This window comes from Sphaeramia orbicularis, chromosome 9 (genome assembly GCF_902148855.1).
Source record: "Sphaeramia orbicularis chromosome 9, fSphaOr1.1, whole genome shotgun sequence".
NCBI lineage: Eukaryota > Metazoa > Chordata > Actinopteri > Kurtiformes > Apogonidae > Sphaeramia > Sphaeramia orbicularis.
The window spans coordinates 30,858,924-30,880,606 of record NC_043965.1 but is presented as its reverse complement, the minus strand read 5'-3'; the positions used below and the strand labels follow the sequence as shown (position 1 = coordinate 30,880,606).

The 21,683-nt window shown below is 38.8% G+C and overlaps 1 protein-coding gene across 1 annotated transcript in view; it reads right to left on the bottom strand.

Moving 5' to 3' along the window:
* Positions 1 to 4,426: 4,426 nt before the first annotated feature.
* pebp4 (phosphatidylethanolamine binding protein 4) overlaps positions 4,427 to 21,683 on the bottom strand; it is a 77,187-nt gene continuing 59,930 nt past the window's right edge. Inside the window, exons 7-9 of the mRNA XM_030143615.1 lie at positions 13,532 to 13,580; positions 13,183 to 13,299; positions 4,427 to 5,137 (exon numbers count right to left, since the gene is read on the bottom strand). Of these exons, the coding sequence (XP_029999475.1) occupies positions 5,046 to 5,137; positions 13,183 to 13,299; positions 13,532 to 13,580 (258 nt within the window). The 3' untranslated portion in view covers positions 4,427 to 5,045. The remainder of the gene's footprint in view (positions 5,138 to 13,182; positions 13,300 to 13,531; positions 13,581 to 21,683) is intronic.

The following is a 21,683-nucleotide window of genomic DNA, read 5'->3' as shown; positions in this document are numbered from 1 at the left end:
GGGACTCCAGTCCGCCTGTATTAAATAGGGGGATGGAACATTTGTGTGACGTAGATGACCATATATGGACAGAGCTCTCAGTGCCAGGTTCTCCGCGCGTCAGTCTGTGGAAACTACAGTGGAGGCAAAGGCTCCGATAGATAGCTACAAAGTTTACAACATCTCCATGCCACTTCCAGCTGCGTCCTTCTTCTGCTCCTGTCCTTTGTGGGAAACATGTACATTTGCATTGGAAAGATAATTCTGCACTATTTTGTACACTGTGAGCTTTAAGAGTTTGCAGAAATGCACCACAGCCCAAATACACTCCTTTGTTATTTACTAATCATTTAAATTGCTTTTTTTTTGGTGATATATATATATATATATATATATATATATATATATATATATATATATATATATATATATTACCAATTATAATTTGAGGCTGTTTTCTGGGTTTTTAATGATCTATCCAAAATAAGACGCACAAAAGTTTATGATTTGGGTCTCAGTTTTGGTGAATAGATTTTCTACCGCTGAATACTGGTTTAAAACTCCTGCCATGCTGCAACACTGTCTTAGAAAAACAGCCCAACTGACGCAGAGTTAATCGCTTGTAAATATTGCAGCGCTTTGTAAATCCAAAGACTTGCTTTGACTTGGAGCCCAAGTGACCGCTTAACTGGAAACTCCAAATAAGGCAGTGTCCGGCCCCGCCCCTACATATCTGTATTTGGACATGTGAGTTCCGGGTGAAGTAGTAGTGGAAAAGTGATCGGAAGCCGCAGACGTTCACAGAGATGACAGTGGACAAAGCGTCATGGATCACTTTTCTTCAGATTGCCAAATGGTGAAAAATACCCTGCATATTTCTAGTGATATTTATACATAAACATCCCCTTACACTTTGGTTTCTCGAGATGGAAAATAAAGATCTACTTATTAATGTGTTTATTTTTGGCATGGACGTTGTTTTCAAGCTCAAACAGAATAAAACACACACGGGCATTTGCAAAATTCACACAAAATCTTGAATGAAATGTCAGTGCCTGAATATTCAGACCTGAGAAATTAATAGTACCTCAATGAACCACAAGTGTAAACAGAGTGTGTGGGAGAATAAGTCTGAATCATGCTCAGTGTTTAGGGGGCTTACACAAACAGAGCAGCTAGTGATCTTATGGTGTGTCTCATTACCAAAGGCAGGGCCTCCATGTGTATCCTTTCAGAGCAGTCATAGGCTTTTGCCAGTCTTCATCCACTTCTATCTTTTTGGAGAAAAGGAGAAAACAGAGATCCTGGTGAATGTGATTCCAAATTCTACATCATACATTTTCCATCACTTTTTGTCAACTTAATCATCTACCTCATACTGACTCATGCCCTAAAAGTCTGTGTATCTAATTTAGTACACTGTGGAGGTGCCAAGAGATGCAAATGTTATTTATCCTGCATACAAACTCTATATAGGGATGATGCTAAAGTTGTATGTTGTATGTGGAGTAGCCTGTATCCATTCAAAGTCCTTAAAATAGTCATTTTATAGGACGTAGATATGTGACCATATGCAATGCTTATGATGGAGCAATCTGACTGAAAGCTTGACTTCATATTGTGTTAAGAAGGAATGTACAATAGAGATTTGTGATTGAGGTTTAAATTATTTGTTAAAAAAAAAAAAAAAAAAAAAAGTTCTGAGAAGGTTTTCAGAATCCACTGTGGATAAGACTCATACTTTTAATAAGGCAGTGGTAACTAGTCAGACAATGTGAGTAGTTGAATGGTTATCAGCTTAATGAATGGATTCATTAATTCAATGTTCTTGTCTGAGAAAACTCTTACAAGACAATGTTACATATATACAAAATCAACAAAGATCGACAATATATTATAATGCAGAACAATACCAGATATTGTGGCTTCATGAATGACTGTTTAAAATTCAACATCAGTATTACTTTAGAAGGGAGTATTTATTGCAGGGTCACTGCATCACATTGCCTGCTGTTTCTATCGTCCATCCCATGGTGTTGCACAGGTTTATCAATGCAGTGGGGCGTCCATGGGAAATGCTGCATATGTTTATGAATGCAAACTAAAGAGAGAATGCCCTCTGGTCATGTTGAGAACTCACTGTACCCATAGTGTCTGTTCTGGGGGCGCGTTTGTGTGGCTCTGTGGTTGGAAAGTTGGCCAGCCCAGCTGGAACACCTACCTGTTGCAGACTTATTTCCTCGACTGTGAGCTGTGTCTCATGCTGCCGGCCTCCAGTGTTTGTCAATGGCTTACAGGGTTAGATCTCTGTGATTGTAGTGTCCTGACTCCTTTGCATATGGGGATTCCATGGCAGCACAGGCTCATTTTAAAACACAGTGGAAAACTGACAGGCTCTATGGATGTATAGTCAAATTAGTTTAGTTTTTTCCAAGCTTCATGGGAGAAAGCTAAAACTGTTGTTCCTTGCTGTTACTGAAAGTGCTGGAAAGATGACATGCTATCAGTTACAGCATCTTAATGTCTTATCATCCTTTATCTTACACTTTATTTTAAACCAAAGGGAGGCTTTTGTTATTACCATTAGCAGTGGCTAATCTCCACTACTCATATGCCAATGACACCAGAACTATAGCTGCCTTTTGTCCACAAATGTCATTAACTTGAGACAGGCTGAATGTGTATTCTAGGGTTCACAGTACAAACATCTGCTATAAATAAATATAAACAAATCGTAAATAAAGAAGCTTCTAGTTTCACTTTCCATCGTGACATCATAGGGGCCATATGCAAAGCATTTAGTTTCCTATTTCAGCTTTTTCAAGCTCTGGCTGAATATCCTAATCCTGAGCTTCTCTTTTTGTGTACGAGTGTTATTTTTCAGTTATTAGGAAGAATAAAACCATGCAGTTCAGACAGAAGATTAATACTGATACATTAGCAAAAATCTTAGAGGTCAAAAGGAGCATTTTAAAATTCTGCTTGTCTTGTCGATGAATGCAGACCAGCTTTTGATACCGTTTACAAGCATAGATGTCCATGTGAATTGGTTTCAGAGGCAAAATTCAAATCTCCAGGTGGTGTGAACCACACTGAATCTCTGCAGTCAGACTTACAGACCAATACCAGTCTGCTGAGGTCATACATACAGTAAAAATGTGCAAAGTGGTCAGCAGATCATACAGTTAACATGCATGGAAAAGATGTCACACTCAAATGCAAGTAATGAACTGCAATGAACTGTAATGAACTGGAGAAATCCTCTAGTGAAATCAATCTCTTGCTTTTCTTGAGAGCAGAAAGAAAAGAATGGAGACTCAAGTCATCATGCATATTAGATCACTTTGTGCCGGTTAGGCAATTGAATTGATTATACAAATTCCACTTAATTAATGTAAGTTTGAATAAATTAAGAAAATATTAAATGTTTTTCCTATATCATCAAGGGATGTGAGATTTTTTTTTTTTTTCCCAGTGAATTCAATATACTGAGTGCGGTTCAACTACAGCTGTCAGTTTTTTTCTTAATCATTATATTTCAACTCTCCTGACATTTGGAATAAAAATAAACATATTCACGGATGCAGAGTGGCAAAACCCAGCTGTTTTGGCAGGATATCTCCAAGATATAAAGGAAAAAAAAAACGCACAGTGTATTTGGAAGTACAAATCTTGGCATTTCAATGGTGTTCTGATGGATTCAAGTAGGTGGTTTTGGAAGAATGCTCTCCTATTTGGCATGATACACAATGAGTGTGGAACTAGACACATCTTGCCAATTGTTAAAAATGTTATTTCATAAGTCAAATAAGATGGGTAAATCAAGGTCAAGAGCAATATTCCAGTAGACGGATACTTAACAATTGTTCAGTTCCAATGGACTCTCTGACAATCTGTGCGCTTCAGTGCATTGTTTTGGTTGTTTTGTTTGTGGACCTGGCTGCTTTGACAGCTGAGGCGGCGAAGCAAACAAAGCAGATGCAGGACAATTTGATCAATGATCTCCCAGAGTTCATTGAGAGGGCACATAGGGGTTTACCAAGGCTGGCTTAACCACCAAAGGAACAGAAACCTCCATTACCTACTCCTGCCTAGCCCACTGATGAGACACCAAATTAGGGTCAATGAAACCACCAACTAAAGATTGATCATCAGAACATCAAAGTCCCTCATGTAAATCCAGCCCCTTTCAGACATCTGGGGTATTGATACAAGCCCATCCCAGAGGAGAGTTGCTGGTTAGAAACCAATATTCCTTCTGGGGGGTACTCTGACCCACCCTCTACAAAGACCCACAAAGTCTGAAAAGTATCTCCTAGTGAAAGGGTTGAAAAGTTTATCCACACCATCCTCTGCAGCTCTACCAGGTGGGTCTCTTATGCAACTGTCCACAGTTCAGAAGGGGTTCACCATCACACAAAGTTACATTCAAGGACATCTTAGCATGTTTCAGTCTTTAGAACAGGATGTTTTTACTTAAAAAATATCAATCAAGGATTATAAAGTAGCTCAGTGTTTCCAATAGGGGTGAAAGTGGTCAAAGGAAATATGATAAACAATTACACAAACAGCAAGTTCCTTTCACCCGACACACCACAGGCCCTGCAGCCCCTCCCCCTGTCCTGTCACTCTGAAGAGTATTTTGGTTCAAGTTCCACTGCGGCATCCGGCTGTGTTGCGGTCTCGGTTTCACCTCCCACTTCCTTTTTTTGGCCCTGACGTGTTTCCGCCCCTGAATTAGAATCAACTCTTTCCACACCAAGTTGTGATATCGGGCCATCTTCCTTTTCTTGTCGGTAGTGTTTGGAAACTAATAAGAAATCCCCAGTGAGGTCAAAGTCTATCTCCCGTATCCTTAGCTTCACCCTACTTGACAGAGTTACGGGGCAACATCAAAACCAGGCAGTTTGTTTAACACAGAGTGGAAATGTCTTTCTCATTCAGTGATAAGATAGAGGGGAAAAAAGCAGACCTTATACAAGCTTTGAGGAATCTATACAATGTCAATTCAAAGTGAGGAGATATTTTTATTATTGTACTGATGGATTATATTATCTGAAAACCCTTCAATCTTCATAGTTTTGGGTGCGAAACTGCACAGCGGCATCAGGTGGACCCAAAACATTAGTTTCGATGAAGGCGTTAAGATTCCATTTACCTGTGAAAGACACAAATGCACATATGTTTAGTTGTATGAAAATACATACGGAAGAGAAATATATCAAAACTTACAGGTTATTCTCAATGAAGAAAGGTTATATTTCACGATAAAACAGATATACCTCATGAGTTTTACACATGCTTTAAAACAAACAATTTTATACATACATTTAGCAATCTCTTGTGGATCACTCGAGCAGTTCTCATGACCGCTCGGCCCATGTTTAAGGGATATGAGGCCTAACTGAGCAGCACATGGCTCTGAGATGTGAGTCACTGAGAACAGCACTGCTGAAAATAAAACATGTTGCTGTAATGATGGAGGTGGGAACGCAAGGACGTATTGGCAAGAAGATATGATTCAATCGCCTGGACTGTTTTTTTTTTTTCCCTCCCCTTTTAAACAAACACCAGACGGCCATCCGGCTGGTATGACAATATCACTTCTTCGTTTTTGACAACCGCTGATTCCCTGCAGCTTCCCCTCCCTTTGCAAAAAAGGACAAATTCACGGCTAAAAGGGAACTCTGAGAACACATACCTCTGCCACAACCGCGCACGCCTGTTATTTGATCAACTGTCCCATTTCGCAAGTAAAAAAAAAGAAAAAGACAAAGCTCCGCCCTTTTTTGGGATCTGCTCCAAATTCAATTGGTCTATGGCCCATGTTCTACCCTTTCATAAAGTTCCAAGCAAATCTGTGGTGTGATCCTACAGACCGACAGACAAATAAACTAACAGACAAACAAACACATAACCTCCTTGGTGGAAATAATAATTATCATTCCAAGGCAAGAAAACACTGTGCTTTAAATTTGCAAATTTCAACTGATTCTAGAGAGAAGTAGCCTGTTTATGTATGTCTTCAAATGTTTGGTGTACATAGGACAATACCTTGCTCTGTAATCCAGGGAATAGCTGACACTTTGGTATTTCCTTAAGTGAAACAATTACATTAACAGCTGCTCAAGGACAGCGTAGGAAAGTTAATCTTTTGAAAAGAAAGCCAACTATGAAAAACTCCAAATCGGCAGGGAGAATGGTCTCACAGTTAGGGGTCAAGTCTGACTGTGCCTGGATAGAAACATTACTGCTTTGACTGCTCACTGCAGCTGCTTTACAGGCCTTCGCTGTGGCTGTTTTCACAATCAGTGGACCACATTCTGTATCCTCCGGCACCATGAAGACGTTCTGGGAGAAGGAGCACACTTTGTTGGTGCCACGCACATCAAGTGCATTCACCTCCCATCGATGCGCAAGCAAATCAGAAGCGCTCATTTGCATTTAAGTAAAAATGGCTTATGCTGTGATTTGCAGACTGCTTTTCAGAATAAATTATTGCTTAAAAATCTGGAGGCAGCATTTCTTTCTCTTGTGTAGGTTAACATATCTGTTTATTTCAAAAGGAGCTGGAAAGCTGTAAACATAAATGCCATTAATACCCTACTATTTTGGGGGTTTAAGCACCCTTTTTAGCCCCCCTACATGTTTAGCTTATTACAGTGACATTGCAGTGTGTCCCGGTCCCTGTGAGGTCAGGTCAGGTTCTGAGCTCAGGTGGGGAAGTTGATGAATAATAACTGGGAGAAGAGCAGATGAGTACCTGAATTTTTCCAGACCCTCCTTGTGGATGGGAACAGCCTGTAGAGTGCTCTAATAATCAAGTGGGGGCAATAGAGTCAAGTGACCCATCTGTATGATAGGGCGTGACCGCAGTGACCCCTTTGGCCTGCGCTTCAGTAGGAGATAATGCACCGCCTCTGCAGAGACCCAGCATGAGCAGAGGTAGGACCCTCTCCCTTCAGAGGAAGCACTCTAAAGAAACTCTAAAGTCACTCAAAAGAAAGCTCAAGAGTGAGTGAGGCAGTCGAAGAGGACAACAAACTTTACCCTGAATGTAAATAGAGTTTACAAGCAGTGTTGTGAACTCTTCCTTCCAGGAAGTTGTGATGGTTAAATTTCAGCCGCCCATTCATTCATCTATCTGACTTCCTCTGCATTTCCGGATTCAGTGTCATGATGGATATATGAATGAACAATCTGATTTACAACCTCAAAGAAGAAATATTTGGCACAATATGGAAAATGCACATTTAAAAATAAAGCAGGGCTATTAAATTTACTTTGACTTGTATTTCATTGCATCGTATTTGATGTTACATGCATTTCTCAGAGTAAGCCTGTAAAACATTCAATAAAAAGCTGAAAGAGAGGCAATTTTAGGTTAGTAGTGAATTAAAATCACATTGTGATTTAATGTGATACAGATAATGTGTACATGTATTAGGTACAAAGGCAACAGCAATGTGAGCCCATATGGTTCTATCAGCTATAGATTAATAACAGTTTCTGATTTGTTGACAAACTGTTGTGTCTCGCTATCTTTGTTAAAGGACTAGAGATTATAAAGATGCTGCTTCTCATAAAAGCATCAATCACCTCTTTATCTAATTATTCTAATTCATTTTTGCCCTAAATTGTTCATGTTCCAATCTTGAATGGAATATGTTGAAGCCTAAATGTGAGGTATACTTACAAATGAAATGAATCTGACAATATATGACGTATGTGGTGTTCATACTGACTAAAATAAGATTTGAGTCTAAGTAAATGTTAAAAGAACTGCTTTCTTCCATAAATTGCATTTTCAAAATACTGTGCCAATAATTTCTTATTTGGGGTTGTATATTAATGGTGGAGATAGTAACTTTCTGGAGGAACTAACATTATTATGTTTATATATATATTAGATTACGTCATCTAAGCGATGTAACATTTGTTTACTTTCGGATTACTTTTCTTAAAATACATGACGGCATATATCAATAAGAGACCTCTTTATAATATAAGGAAAATATTGCTGAATCTCCAGCAATAAGACAACCTTTTCCATCCACATGGGCACATGCTTTTACATGCTTTATGCAAGCTTTTTACTGAAAACTACATATGTAGTAACAACATACTGACCATATTTTTTTAAGTAACTGTCACTTCATTACAGATTTTCTTCTCATTAAATGTGAATGATATTAATGTAATTTAACTAGATCACTCCATTATATGTTACTTGTTATTCCCAAGCGCTGTTCACGAGTCATGTGGCAGATTTCATATCTCAGTAAACAGTCTAACTTTCTCCTTCCTGTTTAATGGGTAGAGTCTGCCATAAAATTGGCAACATTTCCTCTAATGCAGAATGTCACACTGAAGATGATTTTATTGTAGAATAACGATCAAGCAGAGAGTCAAAATGAGGCGCTGCTTGTAAGGCTTACCCACATAATCCTGTCTAAAGCTGTGCAATCATTGGGCGCAATCCAAAATGAGGCAAATTCACAGTATCTGGTGGTATCACACTGGCTGGTACCCCGCAAATGCCTAGACTTACAAGTGACCTTAAAATAGGCTGGTGTCTGTTTGTAGTGCAGAGACGTGTTTCCGCCTCTCCCATCTGCCTGCTCATGGAAAGGACAGATAGTGTGGGACCTGAGGGTGATGTTAAAGTCTTCCTGCCTACCCTTTTGTTTCCACCTTACTTCTCTGTCTGGGTATGGCAGGAAGATCAGGACTGCTGTGAGGTGACACAGAACTGCTACATTTAGTGGTGTGGGCGGTGTCCCTGTTAAACCTCTTATAGTCTCTCAAAAACACTCAAAACCAAGTGATCTTGTTCATTGTAGAACAGTAGGGGAAGCCATATAAGGGTAAGGGTTTCACTTGGCTCTTACACGTCACACAGATATTAAGCAATCCTTATTTTCAGAGAAATTCTCTTGAAACTATTTGTGGACAATAGTTTGCCCTCTGAATGGTGCATCAGAGCAGCCAATCGTGCTCTTAATGCTTCAACAGGGCAGATGCTTACTGTGGTGGGACCTGGGTCACAGTATTTGGCTGCCGATCGCAGCTGACAGCCTGCTGTCAGTTTAGCAGCTTACATTGTTAGTAAGCATTGTCATTTTTCTAAGGAAAAACTGACAAAGCCTTTAAAGAATATGTCACATGTTGAAGGATATTTGGAATGTATTCCTTAGCTGTCAAACTGCAGGAAAATAATGTTTCATATTTATACTTTATTTTACTCATGGAGGCTTGTTTGTTGTAGTTGCAATGAATAGGAAACATAGCATTAATCAGAAACAGGCTTTGACTAAATGTGGTGACTAGATATGATTGTTATTACATATTAACTGTGTGTTATTTACATGATTTATTGTTTGCTCTATAATATACAAATATATACATAAAACACATATAGAAAACATTTTTTAGAGACCCTCACAATTTGCCAGAGGAGATGCCTTCACATTCTGTTTTGACACAGAGAGTATCAGCTCAGAAACAGCAAATCATCCTATTTCAGAATTTATAACTTATTTTTATGATTATTTTATAAAAAATAAATAAATTACAACTAAAAAAAAAAAATCTGATAATTATCCTGTAAATCAACAAATGTGTCAGCACTACTGTGATCACTAATTTCTGCAGTGACATTTTAACGATATTACTAATTTATGGGTGAAGGGAGATGAGAAAATTCTTAGAAACTTTTACATGACAAGTGTCTGTTGAACGGGAAAAAAATAACAAAAACAACAAGCAGCCAAAATCCAAAATGTCAAAGTGTGCACCCGACTCCTGGCTGAAACTCATGCCTGCTGTAGCAACCAAATCCTGGCTCTCTTGACTCCACGCAGCTCTGATTAATGGTAGAGGCTGTGGGTGGGTGGTAGACATGGATCTGCCCATTACCACACTGCAACATTGCAAATGGCTTCAATTACTGTGGAGTGTGCTGAGCTGGCAGTAGGGGCTCTAGGAAGCAAGATGAGCAACGTGCACCAGCAGCTAACTCCACTGTGATCCATTCATTCACACAACGTGATCATCGCTTACTGTACGTCCTCTATTGTGTAATTTACCATGGAAAAAATGAAGGGAAAACGGCCAGGAAGGATGACTTTGATCAATTTTTCATTTTCAAAATTTCAGACCACTGATGCTGCTCGTCTTCTGTTTAGTACGTTTGTGTTTCTGATCCAATCACAGTGTTAGCCGAGGCCATACTCACAAGACAGAGGGCTGTATATGTGTGTGTCTGTACACTGTGTAGGCTGAAATAACACTGGATCGCCCTTCTGAAGGCCTTAGCGTTTTCCCTCCCCGGCATTGTAACACTGTTTCCCTTGACAAACTGACTCGCCGGCACTAAACAGTAGCAGGACATATTGATGGCTTGCCAAGTGGCTGACAAGTATCACGAGGGCCTGTGTGCCCACGCCTGCCCCCACCCTGGCACCAGGGCAGCCTTCAGTCAGGGACAGTCTTCCTGAGCCAGAGCGATGGGGATTCCCTCCGATCACGCCCCTGTGCCCGGTGCCAAGAGCGCAGCCCCCCTGCAGTTACTTGTGTAACAAACAAGCTGTCTCCATCAGTTCACTGACCCATATTCATAACCTTAACACAGGAGGCACAGCAGACTCCCACGGTTCCTCGCAACAGCCCTGCTCCACCTCTCATTGTTCACCCCTTTATTACTTAAATGATGGTCAGAGATGAAAAGAAAAAAGACGACAAATTTGCGATAAAATTGAGTCAACGACTGCGCTACTGGAAGTGGAAAACGATCATTAGGAGTCTCCCACCCACGACTAAATGCTTTCCCTTCACAAATCACATCAATTAATGTCATGGGCTATGAAAAATGCTCTCTGTGTCATACCACATGGAGGGAGGACAGACGCTAATAAGTGAACATACTTAACGGAGGAGGTGGGGAGACATGGGATTCCCTTCGTTCCTCTTGTTTGTGCGGGAAAACCATGCTCACGGCCAAGTGGAGGCCAATAATAATGTAGCAGGTACAGCAATAAATTCAGCTGAGCAAATAATTACTGTGAAATCTCCTATTTTTCTATTCATAAACATGACCAGGCTTTTATTCTTAATATGTCATGCAGCGTTTATTACCCACTCTACAAGGGCAGTTATTCTCTCCAGAATTGACCCATTGAATGAAACATTTGATTATCTGAGAGTGATTTTTTTTACATATATAATTTGATTTCCCTTGAATACAGAGGGCATTTTGCCGGAGGAAGTGCTACAACGGGAGTTACACTCATCCAGTAGATTGAGGATGGGTGGATCCACTCACTTCAATCGCTTCATAATGTGGGGGCAACAACTGGAGCTAGTAGCAGAAAATAAGTATGCTCCAGTTTCTCTTGCACACAAAGTATTAAACTATTCTAAACAGCAGGCTATTATTCATGCCATTATTTTCCTAAGCTTAATGAGTTTTGACACGGTGAATACTCTAACAATGCACTTAAGAGTTCATCTCATCCTCCCCAAATATGAGTTTGGGTAAAATACTCCAAAATGCGTCTCTTTTGACATTTCTTTTTCCAGGGGTTTTCAACATCAAACAGCACTCAGCCTAATGTGCCTGGATTGTTTGCTGACATAGCTGTCAAAACTTCAAACAGAAGAGACTGGCAGCTCCACTCATTCAGGACCGCAACGCTTGAAGTCTCAAACCGCCCTGATCTGCTTTCAAATCACCAGCTATGACCCGAGTAGAACAGACAGACAGACACGCCTCCTGTGGGGTACAGTACATCCAAGTGTAGTTGCCCACGTTTCAAGAGACTTTTCTTCAGGGGGAGGAAAAGTCAAAAACCTGAGGTATAAACAAAACAATAACTCTCTGCACTCGGCAGTACAAACAAGGTTGTCTTTTGAGACACACACTAAGAAACTCATCTGGTAATAATAACATTACTAGTAATCAAGGTTAAAATTAATATGCACTGCTCATTATTGACGTGGTTGATAAGGATTTCAGGTTTGGTGGAGGGTAACAAGACAGAGTCAGACAGACTCGTGCAGGTGTGCGTGGGAGCCAACAATACTTGTCTTGCAGGCATTATCACCACGGCAGACTTACTCACTAACCTCATTAACATTTCCCTTGTTAAGTTCAAGCACTTGGATAAAATGATCCTCCTAAAGCAACTTGAAATGCCTCAATTAAATCCTCATCATTGTTTGTAAATTATGCATGATGACATGTGTCCGGACGAAACACAGACAGAGACCAAAACCTGAGCTCGACAGAGCGTCGAGGGATGTTATATCATAAGTACAACATTTAGAGTAGAAGCATAAATAGAGTCAGTAATACATGAAACCAAATACAGTAATAATTCAATCTAATAATAAAAATTAAAAACTAGGAAATTAGTCTTTTTCTTTAAAGAAAAAAATTCTTGTCAATAAGCTTATTTGGAAAGTAATCTCATTTTAACAAAATATATCTAACTTTGTCTTAAAATATTCTGGCTAATATTGAGCTAGTTTTAACCAGTAACAAGCTAAAACAATAGTTTGTATAATATGCAGCAGAAACAAGATCTTTTTCATGAGTGAGACTACTTGCCTAACTTCTTAATTTAAGGATATTAACTCTGTCTTAATTACTGTTTTTGCTGCTTGTAGTAAACAAATCTTGATTACATTTTGCCGTTGTCTACTGTTAAGGCTCATTACAGTGTTTCACTGGCTACACTTTTACTCTAAACTAAGCTGTGCTGAATTAGCTTTTTTTCATGGACTTTTTTTTTGCTGAATACAAGACAATCTGGTTATAATTAAGAATATTTGGCTCCTTTCTTATATGGCTGTTACTACAGAGTGTAGGATAACCTAATGACTTCTCATTTAGGGAAACTAGACCACTTACAACAGAATAATCTACTAGTTAATGTGTAGAAAAGTACCTGTAGAAGTAAGCAAAGGTGACTTTACATAACATGTACCACAAAAACTATAAGATAAATATAATGTGGTTACTTTGAAAGGTAATATTCAGCCTTTGAGGTTGTTTTTTTTTTTGCTTTGGTGCAATCTTTCTAGTGCTGATTCAACAACAAAGTGCAGTCAGTTGTGTTGGTCAGTGTTGGTTAGTGATAGATGATACTGCAGAAGCCAACAGTGTTATAAAGTCAGTGTGCTGGTGAGTGGGGTTATTACCGCGGGGTGGGTTTTCCGGGCCGGGCAGTGACATGACCCTGCCTGCTGGCTGCTGATACAAGATGAACTGGTATCGGTGAAAACCAGTTCCCCGTGGTGGAGTTGGAGGGTAATAACCTGTGTGGACGAGTGGGAATCAGGAGAGCTATGACAATAAATTCAGTAAATACAATTACAGAGAAATACAAGCAATGTGATTATTACAAACATGCAAATTTAACAATAAAATGCATAAATACGAAGCTCTGTGTCAAAACTCTTCTTATTCTTTGTGACTAAAGACCCCTTCAAGCATCTGATTTATTGTTTTGAATAAAAATGGCAAATGGACAATCAAGACTGCACTTACCTGTGAGAGTAGTTCCTTTCACTTCTCGTCCTTTCTTGAGTGCACTGCCCTGTTAATTCAAGCAGAGAGTCAGTCAATTATAGCAGCTGTGAAATTAATAAAAGGTCAATCACCTCTCTAGAAAATCCTGACATTTATTCAACAAAAGATCATACATTATTTTAGAGTAAGCCATTACATTGTAATCTGACTCTGGAAAACCTACTGTTGAAGGTCCCTCATGTGGATCAGTCATCCTCCCATGAAATCTTTTAAATTATTATTCTTACAGACAAATTTTCAGCATTTCCTTAGCTAAGTCATCAGTCCTTAAATCAGGAAACAAAGTATGATTTGGAAAAGATGGATTCAGTTTCAAGCCCAATATAATTTGCTGCTAATTTTAATAGAATCAAACCTGTGCTGAATTCTGATTTCATACAAGTAATGGAACACAATTGTCATTTGTCTCATGTAATTTGGAACCCAACTTGTAAGTACCTCCACAGAGGTTCAACAAACACACAAGTTGAGAAGTTTAAATTATAAATGATCTGTGTTGTTAATATCTAAGGACAACACATAATATCCAGACAAAGACATTTCCCAAGCAAAATAAACCATAATTTCCAGGTAGCAGTTTCTGATATTATCAATTCTATATCAGCTTTATGTTGCCTAGAAACAGATGCATACACGTAACTTAATATGAAGAGAAGGTACGTTTCTTAAGTGTTTTCTGTATACTTGTCAGGTTAAACTCCCTCATCCCCAGAAAGCACACAGTCAGGCACTTCACACTGCAAATTGTACACAGGAATGTTTGTTTAATAGACTTGGCTGCTTACTGCAAGACGGCTGCATCCTTGAGTGGGAGGAAAAAGACTAAATATGTTGTCTGTGAAATGGCCCAAAACCCACTTGAGGTAAGCATGGAAGTCCCCATCACAAGCATCAAATATCTGGTCTCTGTACCTATTTCTGTCCTCTTTTCTCCACACACAGGCTCCCCCTACAGGATGATGGGGGTACTGTGCTACAGGACACCATTTACAGCTAATAGATAATCAGGACCAGGAATTTTTTTCCCTCTTTTTTCTCTCACTCGTTTGGGGTAATATCCATATTGGTATTAATAAAAACATATAAAACACACATTTCTGCATTTACATTAGAGACTCTAGTTGTTTTTATGGTCAAAACATACATTTTTGCTTCTATGATCTAAAACAGACTGATTAAAACAGGATAAATGCAATTTATGATGGTGAACAAAAATCTGTTTAGTTTGCATGTAGCCTCTTTACTTTCTACTCTTACATAAACATGACTACTAAAGAACTTCACCATTAGGAGGTGAAAGAATACTGCGCGTGTAAAGTGACAGCTGATGGAATGCTATTTACCTATTTGCCTATTATATCCATGCATTGTAAATCTGTTTACATAAACAGCATTAACTTCAAAACCAATAATGATTTAAACATTTCCAACACAGCAGTAACAAAGCATGTGTCCTTTAATGTGCATCACCCTATCTATAATCTTATAATAACGGCTGTTTGGGATGTTTAGCAGTCTGTGTTAATAGTGCACAGCACCATTGTTTACTCTGACTGATAAAATTCAGAAGATTAGTTTCAACTGTGAGTATCTTCATCCACTGATCAGTGAGAAAAAAAGCTTTATTTAGAAATAGCGAGAGTCCTGCAGCCTGGAGGACTCAAACCCATTGCCATAGCAACAGGTAGTCAACATTTGAGCGTGCAGCATTTTCCCACATCTTAATACTCAGTTCTTGCTCACTCTCCGTGACACCCTCTGCCCTTTTAATTTCATTATAATACATAGAGTAAAAACAACAGCAAATGAATGCAATATTAAAATTCAGTCAGATAATAAAAGACAAGTCAATCACATGCAGAACTCACATAGAATTACAATTGGAAATGTAAATAAAAATAATCAGGTCTACTCTTAAAATAGTGAATGTATTCTAGCAGAGCAGAGCGGGTACCACTGTCATTCTGAAAGGGCAGAACTGAGGTCACGGACTCCTGATGTTCACTGGCGAGTGACCCCATGGGTGTGTCGTCTCCCTCACACTAATCTGCGGGAAATTCTCACATGGTGGGCGGTCTCCCTCAGGGACCCTGCTGTGGAGGCGGGGCACGCAGCGTGAAAGGTTCTGACCACTAAATGATTGACAGCTGCTCACTGTGTCAATTGTGTTTAAGTTTATACAGTAGTGCAGATTAAAAAGAAAGTTCTGTGGGTTCTTTCTTCTTGAATGTTGGGGCAAAATTTAACTTTAAAATCTCAACTGTACATGCAATAAATGTGGATGCAATTCTATACTCACAAAGCAAATGATGAGTATTGGCAGAAATTCTATATTCATGTTATATTACAGCACAAGTGAGAGATGTCTGCTTGGAACTCATGTTGTTTTTTTATAGTTAAATCTATTACAGCTTTGTATGAGGGAATCAAAAGCATCACATAGAATATTGATGAATTTAATCCTAGATCAATGATATTTTCAGCTTGGAGGATAGTCTGAGCTCCAGGAGAGAAAGGTTACAACAGTGAGACTCAACACCTACCCATCCAATGGAAGGAAATAAAGTATGAACTTGACTAATTACACATTTGGGTGAGATATATAAACGACAGCCAGCAAAAAGTAATCAAAATACCATGCTTTTAACCCTTTATCGGGCAAGTGACTATTTTTGATCATTTCCATACATATTACAATACAGTGACAGCTACAGTTACAGTTACAGTGCATAAACAATCTCAGGTCCAATGTGGTCTACAGGGTCTGTAAGGTCCACCTCTGCTTGAACAGTGAGTGTACCTGCTTCGTTAAGTACCATGAAGTAATGGTACTAATGTAAGAAATGATGTTCAAAGGGATAATGTGTGTGTTGACAGGTGTCTGGATCAGCACATGTTGTTGTAATGTTCTAAAAGTGATGTTCTAATGTTCTAAATACATGTTCCTTTCAACTTACATGTGTTTGTCTTGTATTTTTAAAATAAACTTCTTGGATTTTTTTTTTTTTTCCTTGCCACATACGAGCAAGGAACCAAATACGGTAACTTCTTTGACCTTGATTTTCTACAAAATTTCATAAAAGTAATAAAGTCTTGTTGGAGCCTCCTATAACACACTAAGGTTGAAAGTTTGAATTTCAGAGTATTTCTATGAGTGTCCTATAAAGGGTTAACATGAGAATGGTGTATAAGAGTTGTTCGAAATAATATCCAACAGATAAAATAGACCATTTTCAACTTTAGACTGATTTTTGGTTATCTGTGCTGGCCACAAGCTAAAGATAAAAGTCACATTTCATGAGCCATATGTTAGAGAAAAAAAAAAGAGAAAAAACTGAACTTGGACTAATTTAACTGTAGCTATTCTTTGCTCCTAATCAATTTCTAAGGAATATTCATTTAAGACAAAGTAATTCACATTAACATCCATTAGTCGCCATCTTCCTCACCTTAAGTAGTTTATTTAATAAGGCACTGTACTTAAAAGCATAATAATAAAATTATATTTTTAAGACCAGTTTAGTCCTACTATGAGCTTCTGTTTTAACTGTGTCTGAACTGCTAGAAATTTGCAAGTTATGTCATCTCCGTGCAAAGTATAGCCTAATTATCCATGCAGTAACCAAGGAGCAAAATGCCAGGGCTAATTTGTAAATATTTTGCAGGCTTTAAAGTTTGAGAGTCACAGAAAGTGTTCGGTATTCCATCAAATACGAAGAGAAATTATTAAAATACTAAGTTTGTGGTCACACAGTGCACAGTGTATATTACATACACACATGCTCAAGCTGAATATGTGTTAAAAGAGCACATATACAAAATATTATCAATGTGAGGGATTCATTTGAGAAAACTGGTGATAAATTGTGAAATTACAAAGATCTGAAGTTGACACGCTCTGTATCCTGAAGTTCTACTTTGTTTCCTGCCAGTAACATCTAACTCTGACAGGCATCAAACTGTAATCACTTTAAGAGTCCTGATAGCAGCGTGGACACGTTGTTGAGTGTGAAAATAGCATAAACACATAACCTGTGAGAGTTATTCAAGAGTTATTTAGTCAAACAAACTGTGACTACACTTTGTATCCTCATGCTAGGGGAATACCCATTCTTGTTGCTGTGATAGTGAATCACACTGAGCAGTGTGGGAGAGGCAGGAACTGACAAAGATGTAAAAACAGAGCGTCAAAATGGCTGTTCTCTATGTTACATAATTATTTAACAGTTGGTTTAATTTGACATGTAAATCAAAATATAGAAGAATAGATGTGTTTGCATACTAAGAGGACTGATGGAGTATTTAATGTACAGCAAATATGTTGTTACGTCACTCATATACAGTATATCCTATACACTCCTGTACATCCTTGTCACTAAATGATCTTACAGTATCTTAAAATGTCAAGGCCTTTCACCACTGTGGATACCAGAGCTAACAAGCTGTTGAAGTGTTCCTGTATCTCCCTGTTGCTTAATGTAGCCCAGTTTGCCTTCATGTTTTAGTGACTATATTTCACACTATGACTCAGAAAAATCAAATAAGATCCTGGACAACCTACACATTATGAGCAACAAATATTCTGAAAATCTTGAAAAAGCTGTGGAACAAGGCTTCTTGTCATCATGTAATAGTGTGATCCTCTAACCTATGTTTAGCAAATAAACTCTGGCTCTGTTCTAAGTCACGTATGTTAGTAAGTAAAGTACAGCAACAGTTCAGAGTTGACAGGACAACTATAGCCATCGGGACATTCTTAGTAATTAGTGACAGGACAGTGATGCTCCTCCTGTGGGTGTAGAAGGGGCTGAAAGAGCTGCCGGCATCACCAAAGGTAAAGTTTCTCAACAGTTTTAGCTTTGAAATCAAGCTCAATATTACACACGTATTGTCAACTCTCGTAGGCCTCAGGGAGGAAGATAAGCAGTGTGTTTGTATAACGTGTCTACATAACTTCCGCTAGGAATCCTCTGACAAGAGCCAGTAGGTAGGAGTCTATGAGGAGGTGGTGGGTGGGTGCAGGGTGCGGTTTCACCAGGAATACCCACTAGCCCAAGAACTCTTCTCCTTCTATGTGTGGGTGAGTGCTTCCCTTTGTCAGCAAGAGTTACTCATGCACCTCCTTGTATATCCACCACTTCCCTCCCCCTCCCTTGCACACCCTGTAAACCCACACCTACGACAATCAGCACCCACGTCCTTCTAATGCAGTTCTGAGAGCATCGTTCTCCCTTTTACTTGCAGTCAGGCTAACAGACGGGGAAAGAGAGCATGACAGATGGTGTTCACAGCTCTATTTCTGAGGCTGGACTTGTACCGCCACAGCCACCCCTCCCCCCCACTCGCCTATTCCACTGAAGCCAAGTGCTTATGACTGCCTCCTCATCTTCGCCTCGGTAATTAGCCCATTCATTTGCAGGGTTATTGTGAATTAAAAGTCTGTGTCTCAAAATGAACCTAACTGTTTACAGGTTAAACATGTTTTGTTTTTTCAGGTTGAAGACATACTACACATAGCTACACAAATAGAAGAATTTGAAATGTTGATAAAGAAAAAACATTTATTTATGCTAGTGGTAAAGGGCTGTGCCTTTCCCAGCATGCACTGAGCAAGAGAATATGAACATCCTAAAAGCAAATCACTGACCTCATATGAATATAAAACATGGACAAAAGGGTGGGTCATTCTGGAAAAGTGAAACTCAACTTCTGTCCATGGGATGTAGTGGAGGAGTAGATACAGCTGCTGTCAGTGATGTTACAGATGTCTCGTCTATTAAAGGTTGGCCAGGCAGGATGCAAAAGCATAAAAGTTTTTTAAGCCATAAAACCTGAGATGGGTCTAACATAACAGATCTCAAAACATCATAAGCAAAGCAGAAAATTAAGAGCATAATCTCTAAAATAAATAGTTTTCTGTAGGAATATTTGTAGCAGTTACAACTTGAACTTGTGCTATGGATTAGTTCTACCATAGAGTATTTGGTAGAAACAATAAGATGGAGTTTTTCCTACCTGTATTCATTTCCTCTTTTCCTGCAACGTGGCAGGGACTAAATCAGATGCAGAAAAATGGCATCAGACAGTTTCTCACATAACAGATGGCTTCACCCTTTCAAATTCACTGTAAACCCAAGGTACAGCATATTTCACTTCTTGAAGCGCTGTGGTGCTCCTCAGAAGCTGTTTGGTGACCTGTGCAGCTCAGGGCCAGATGGAACCAACTAACCTCAGCCTGTCAGATAGAGCAAGTTGGTACAAAAACAGACCGAGGCACAGCCCACCGCCGCATCACCTCACACTAACAGAGTAACCACCTATTGTTTTAATGTGGCAAACCTTTACTTCCCTGTTCAGCAGCTGGTAGATGCCCCATACTTATGATGCTGAGGGATGATAGGATGTGCAATAGTTTATAAATATATGTAAAAACAGGTTTCCACATAAAGTTCATAGTCCATTTTTGGCATAGATAAATTCCAGCCCAATCACCAGAACGTTTCTGCCAATTATATGTCTAGTCAAGGTCTTAATTACTTCCACTATCGGCAGAAAACCATAACCAGTACCATTATAGTCTCACTCAAACCCACTGGTTTTGTCCACACTATATATTGTAAATTCTGAAACTTTATCTTAGTTGTTTATTCTCGACCGTACTTGTTAATTAAATTTTATTCTATTCTATTTTATTTTGTTTTTTACAGCATGCTTCTTACTTAATCCATGTTCCTAGTAATGTGAACCCTGTTTACTTACGTGGCAATAAACACGATTCTGATTCTGTTGTAAACTTATTAATTGGCCTCGTAATTTACACACACCAAACTCTGTCATTATTTATTTAGTTTTAACCATCAACCTGTCCGGGGACTACAGGTGTAAATTAGCACTTATGCTATAACCTGTTAGCAAGCATCTTTCCTCTGACTCTGTCGAGGTCAATGTATTGTGCACTGTCCCTGTACAAATAAAGGCATACCATACCATACTATACCATACCATACCATACCATATGCAACGGACATTGCAACATTTTTTTTCTGTAGTATATATCCAGTAATTTTCACCAGATGATTTGGACTGCTCAATTTGGAAATATGAGACCCATGTCAGATTTAGCTTTATTGTATGACACATTCATTCACTCCTTTTCCAAACCAAAATTCTTGAGAGGGTCACGGGGTTGCTGGAGATCCCCCAGTAGGCAAAGGTGGGGCACACCCTGGACATGTTGCCAATTCACCACAGAGCTGACATATATAGACGAACCACTACAAACTCTCATATTCATACTTACAGGTGATTTAGATAGAGCACTTAACCTATTAAGGTGTATGTCTTTGGACGATGGGAGGAAGAAAATGCACAGACATGGGGATAACAAACAAACTCCAGCTGCTGCTGTAAAATAACAGTGCTAACCACTGAGGCACTATGCTGCCCTATTATATGACACATTTGTGCTAATTTACCTTTTTAGCATTTCACAAATGCACATCACAATGACGCATTGAATCATCTATTATAATCTCATTATGGCAAAACCACAAATGTTGCCTACATATGTGTACATCAGTATTTCAGTGTTTTAACTGCTTGTGGTGCTTTTGGTGTTTTGGAGCAGACCGAGGCCAAAACTCAACAGCATTGCTCAACTTTTTATGTTTGGCCTATTAGGATAAAAAGTCTGCAAAAATGTGCTACAAAGAACACTCAGATTTATTCATTTATTAATGATTAAACCAAACCCAATCTTTTCCTTCCTCTAACCAAAGCTCTTCTATTGCCTAAAAATGACACACAACGCATCTTAGTTATATTCAATCATTCATTAAATCACTATGTTTTCCAAATCCTGAACTACGAATTATAGTTCCAGAGAATCAAGATATGCTCTTTGGCTGCAGATAGTAAATGTCCTGGATCTGTGTATCTGCAACCCACCTATACCCCTCCTCCCACTGATAAAAGCCAAAAATGAGTGATTAAAGCACTATAATGTTATCATACACATAAGAACTATAAATGTTGATATTAAATGTACTTTAGATCCACCAACATTGAGATTTAACAAATTAGTGGTTTGCAGAAATGTACAATAGCAACA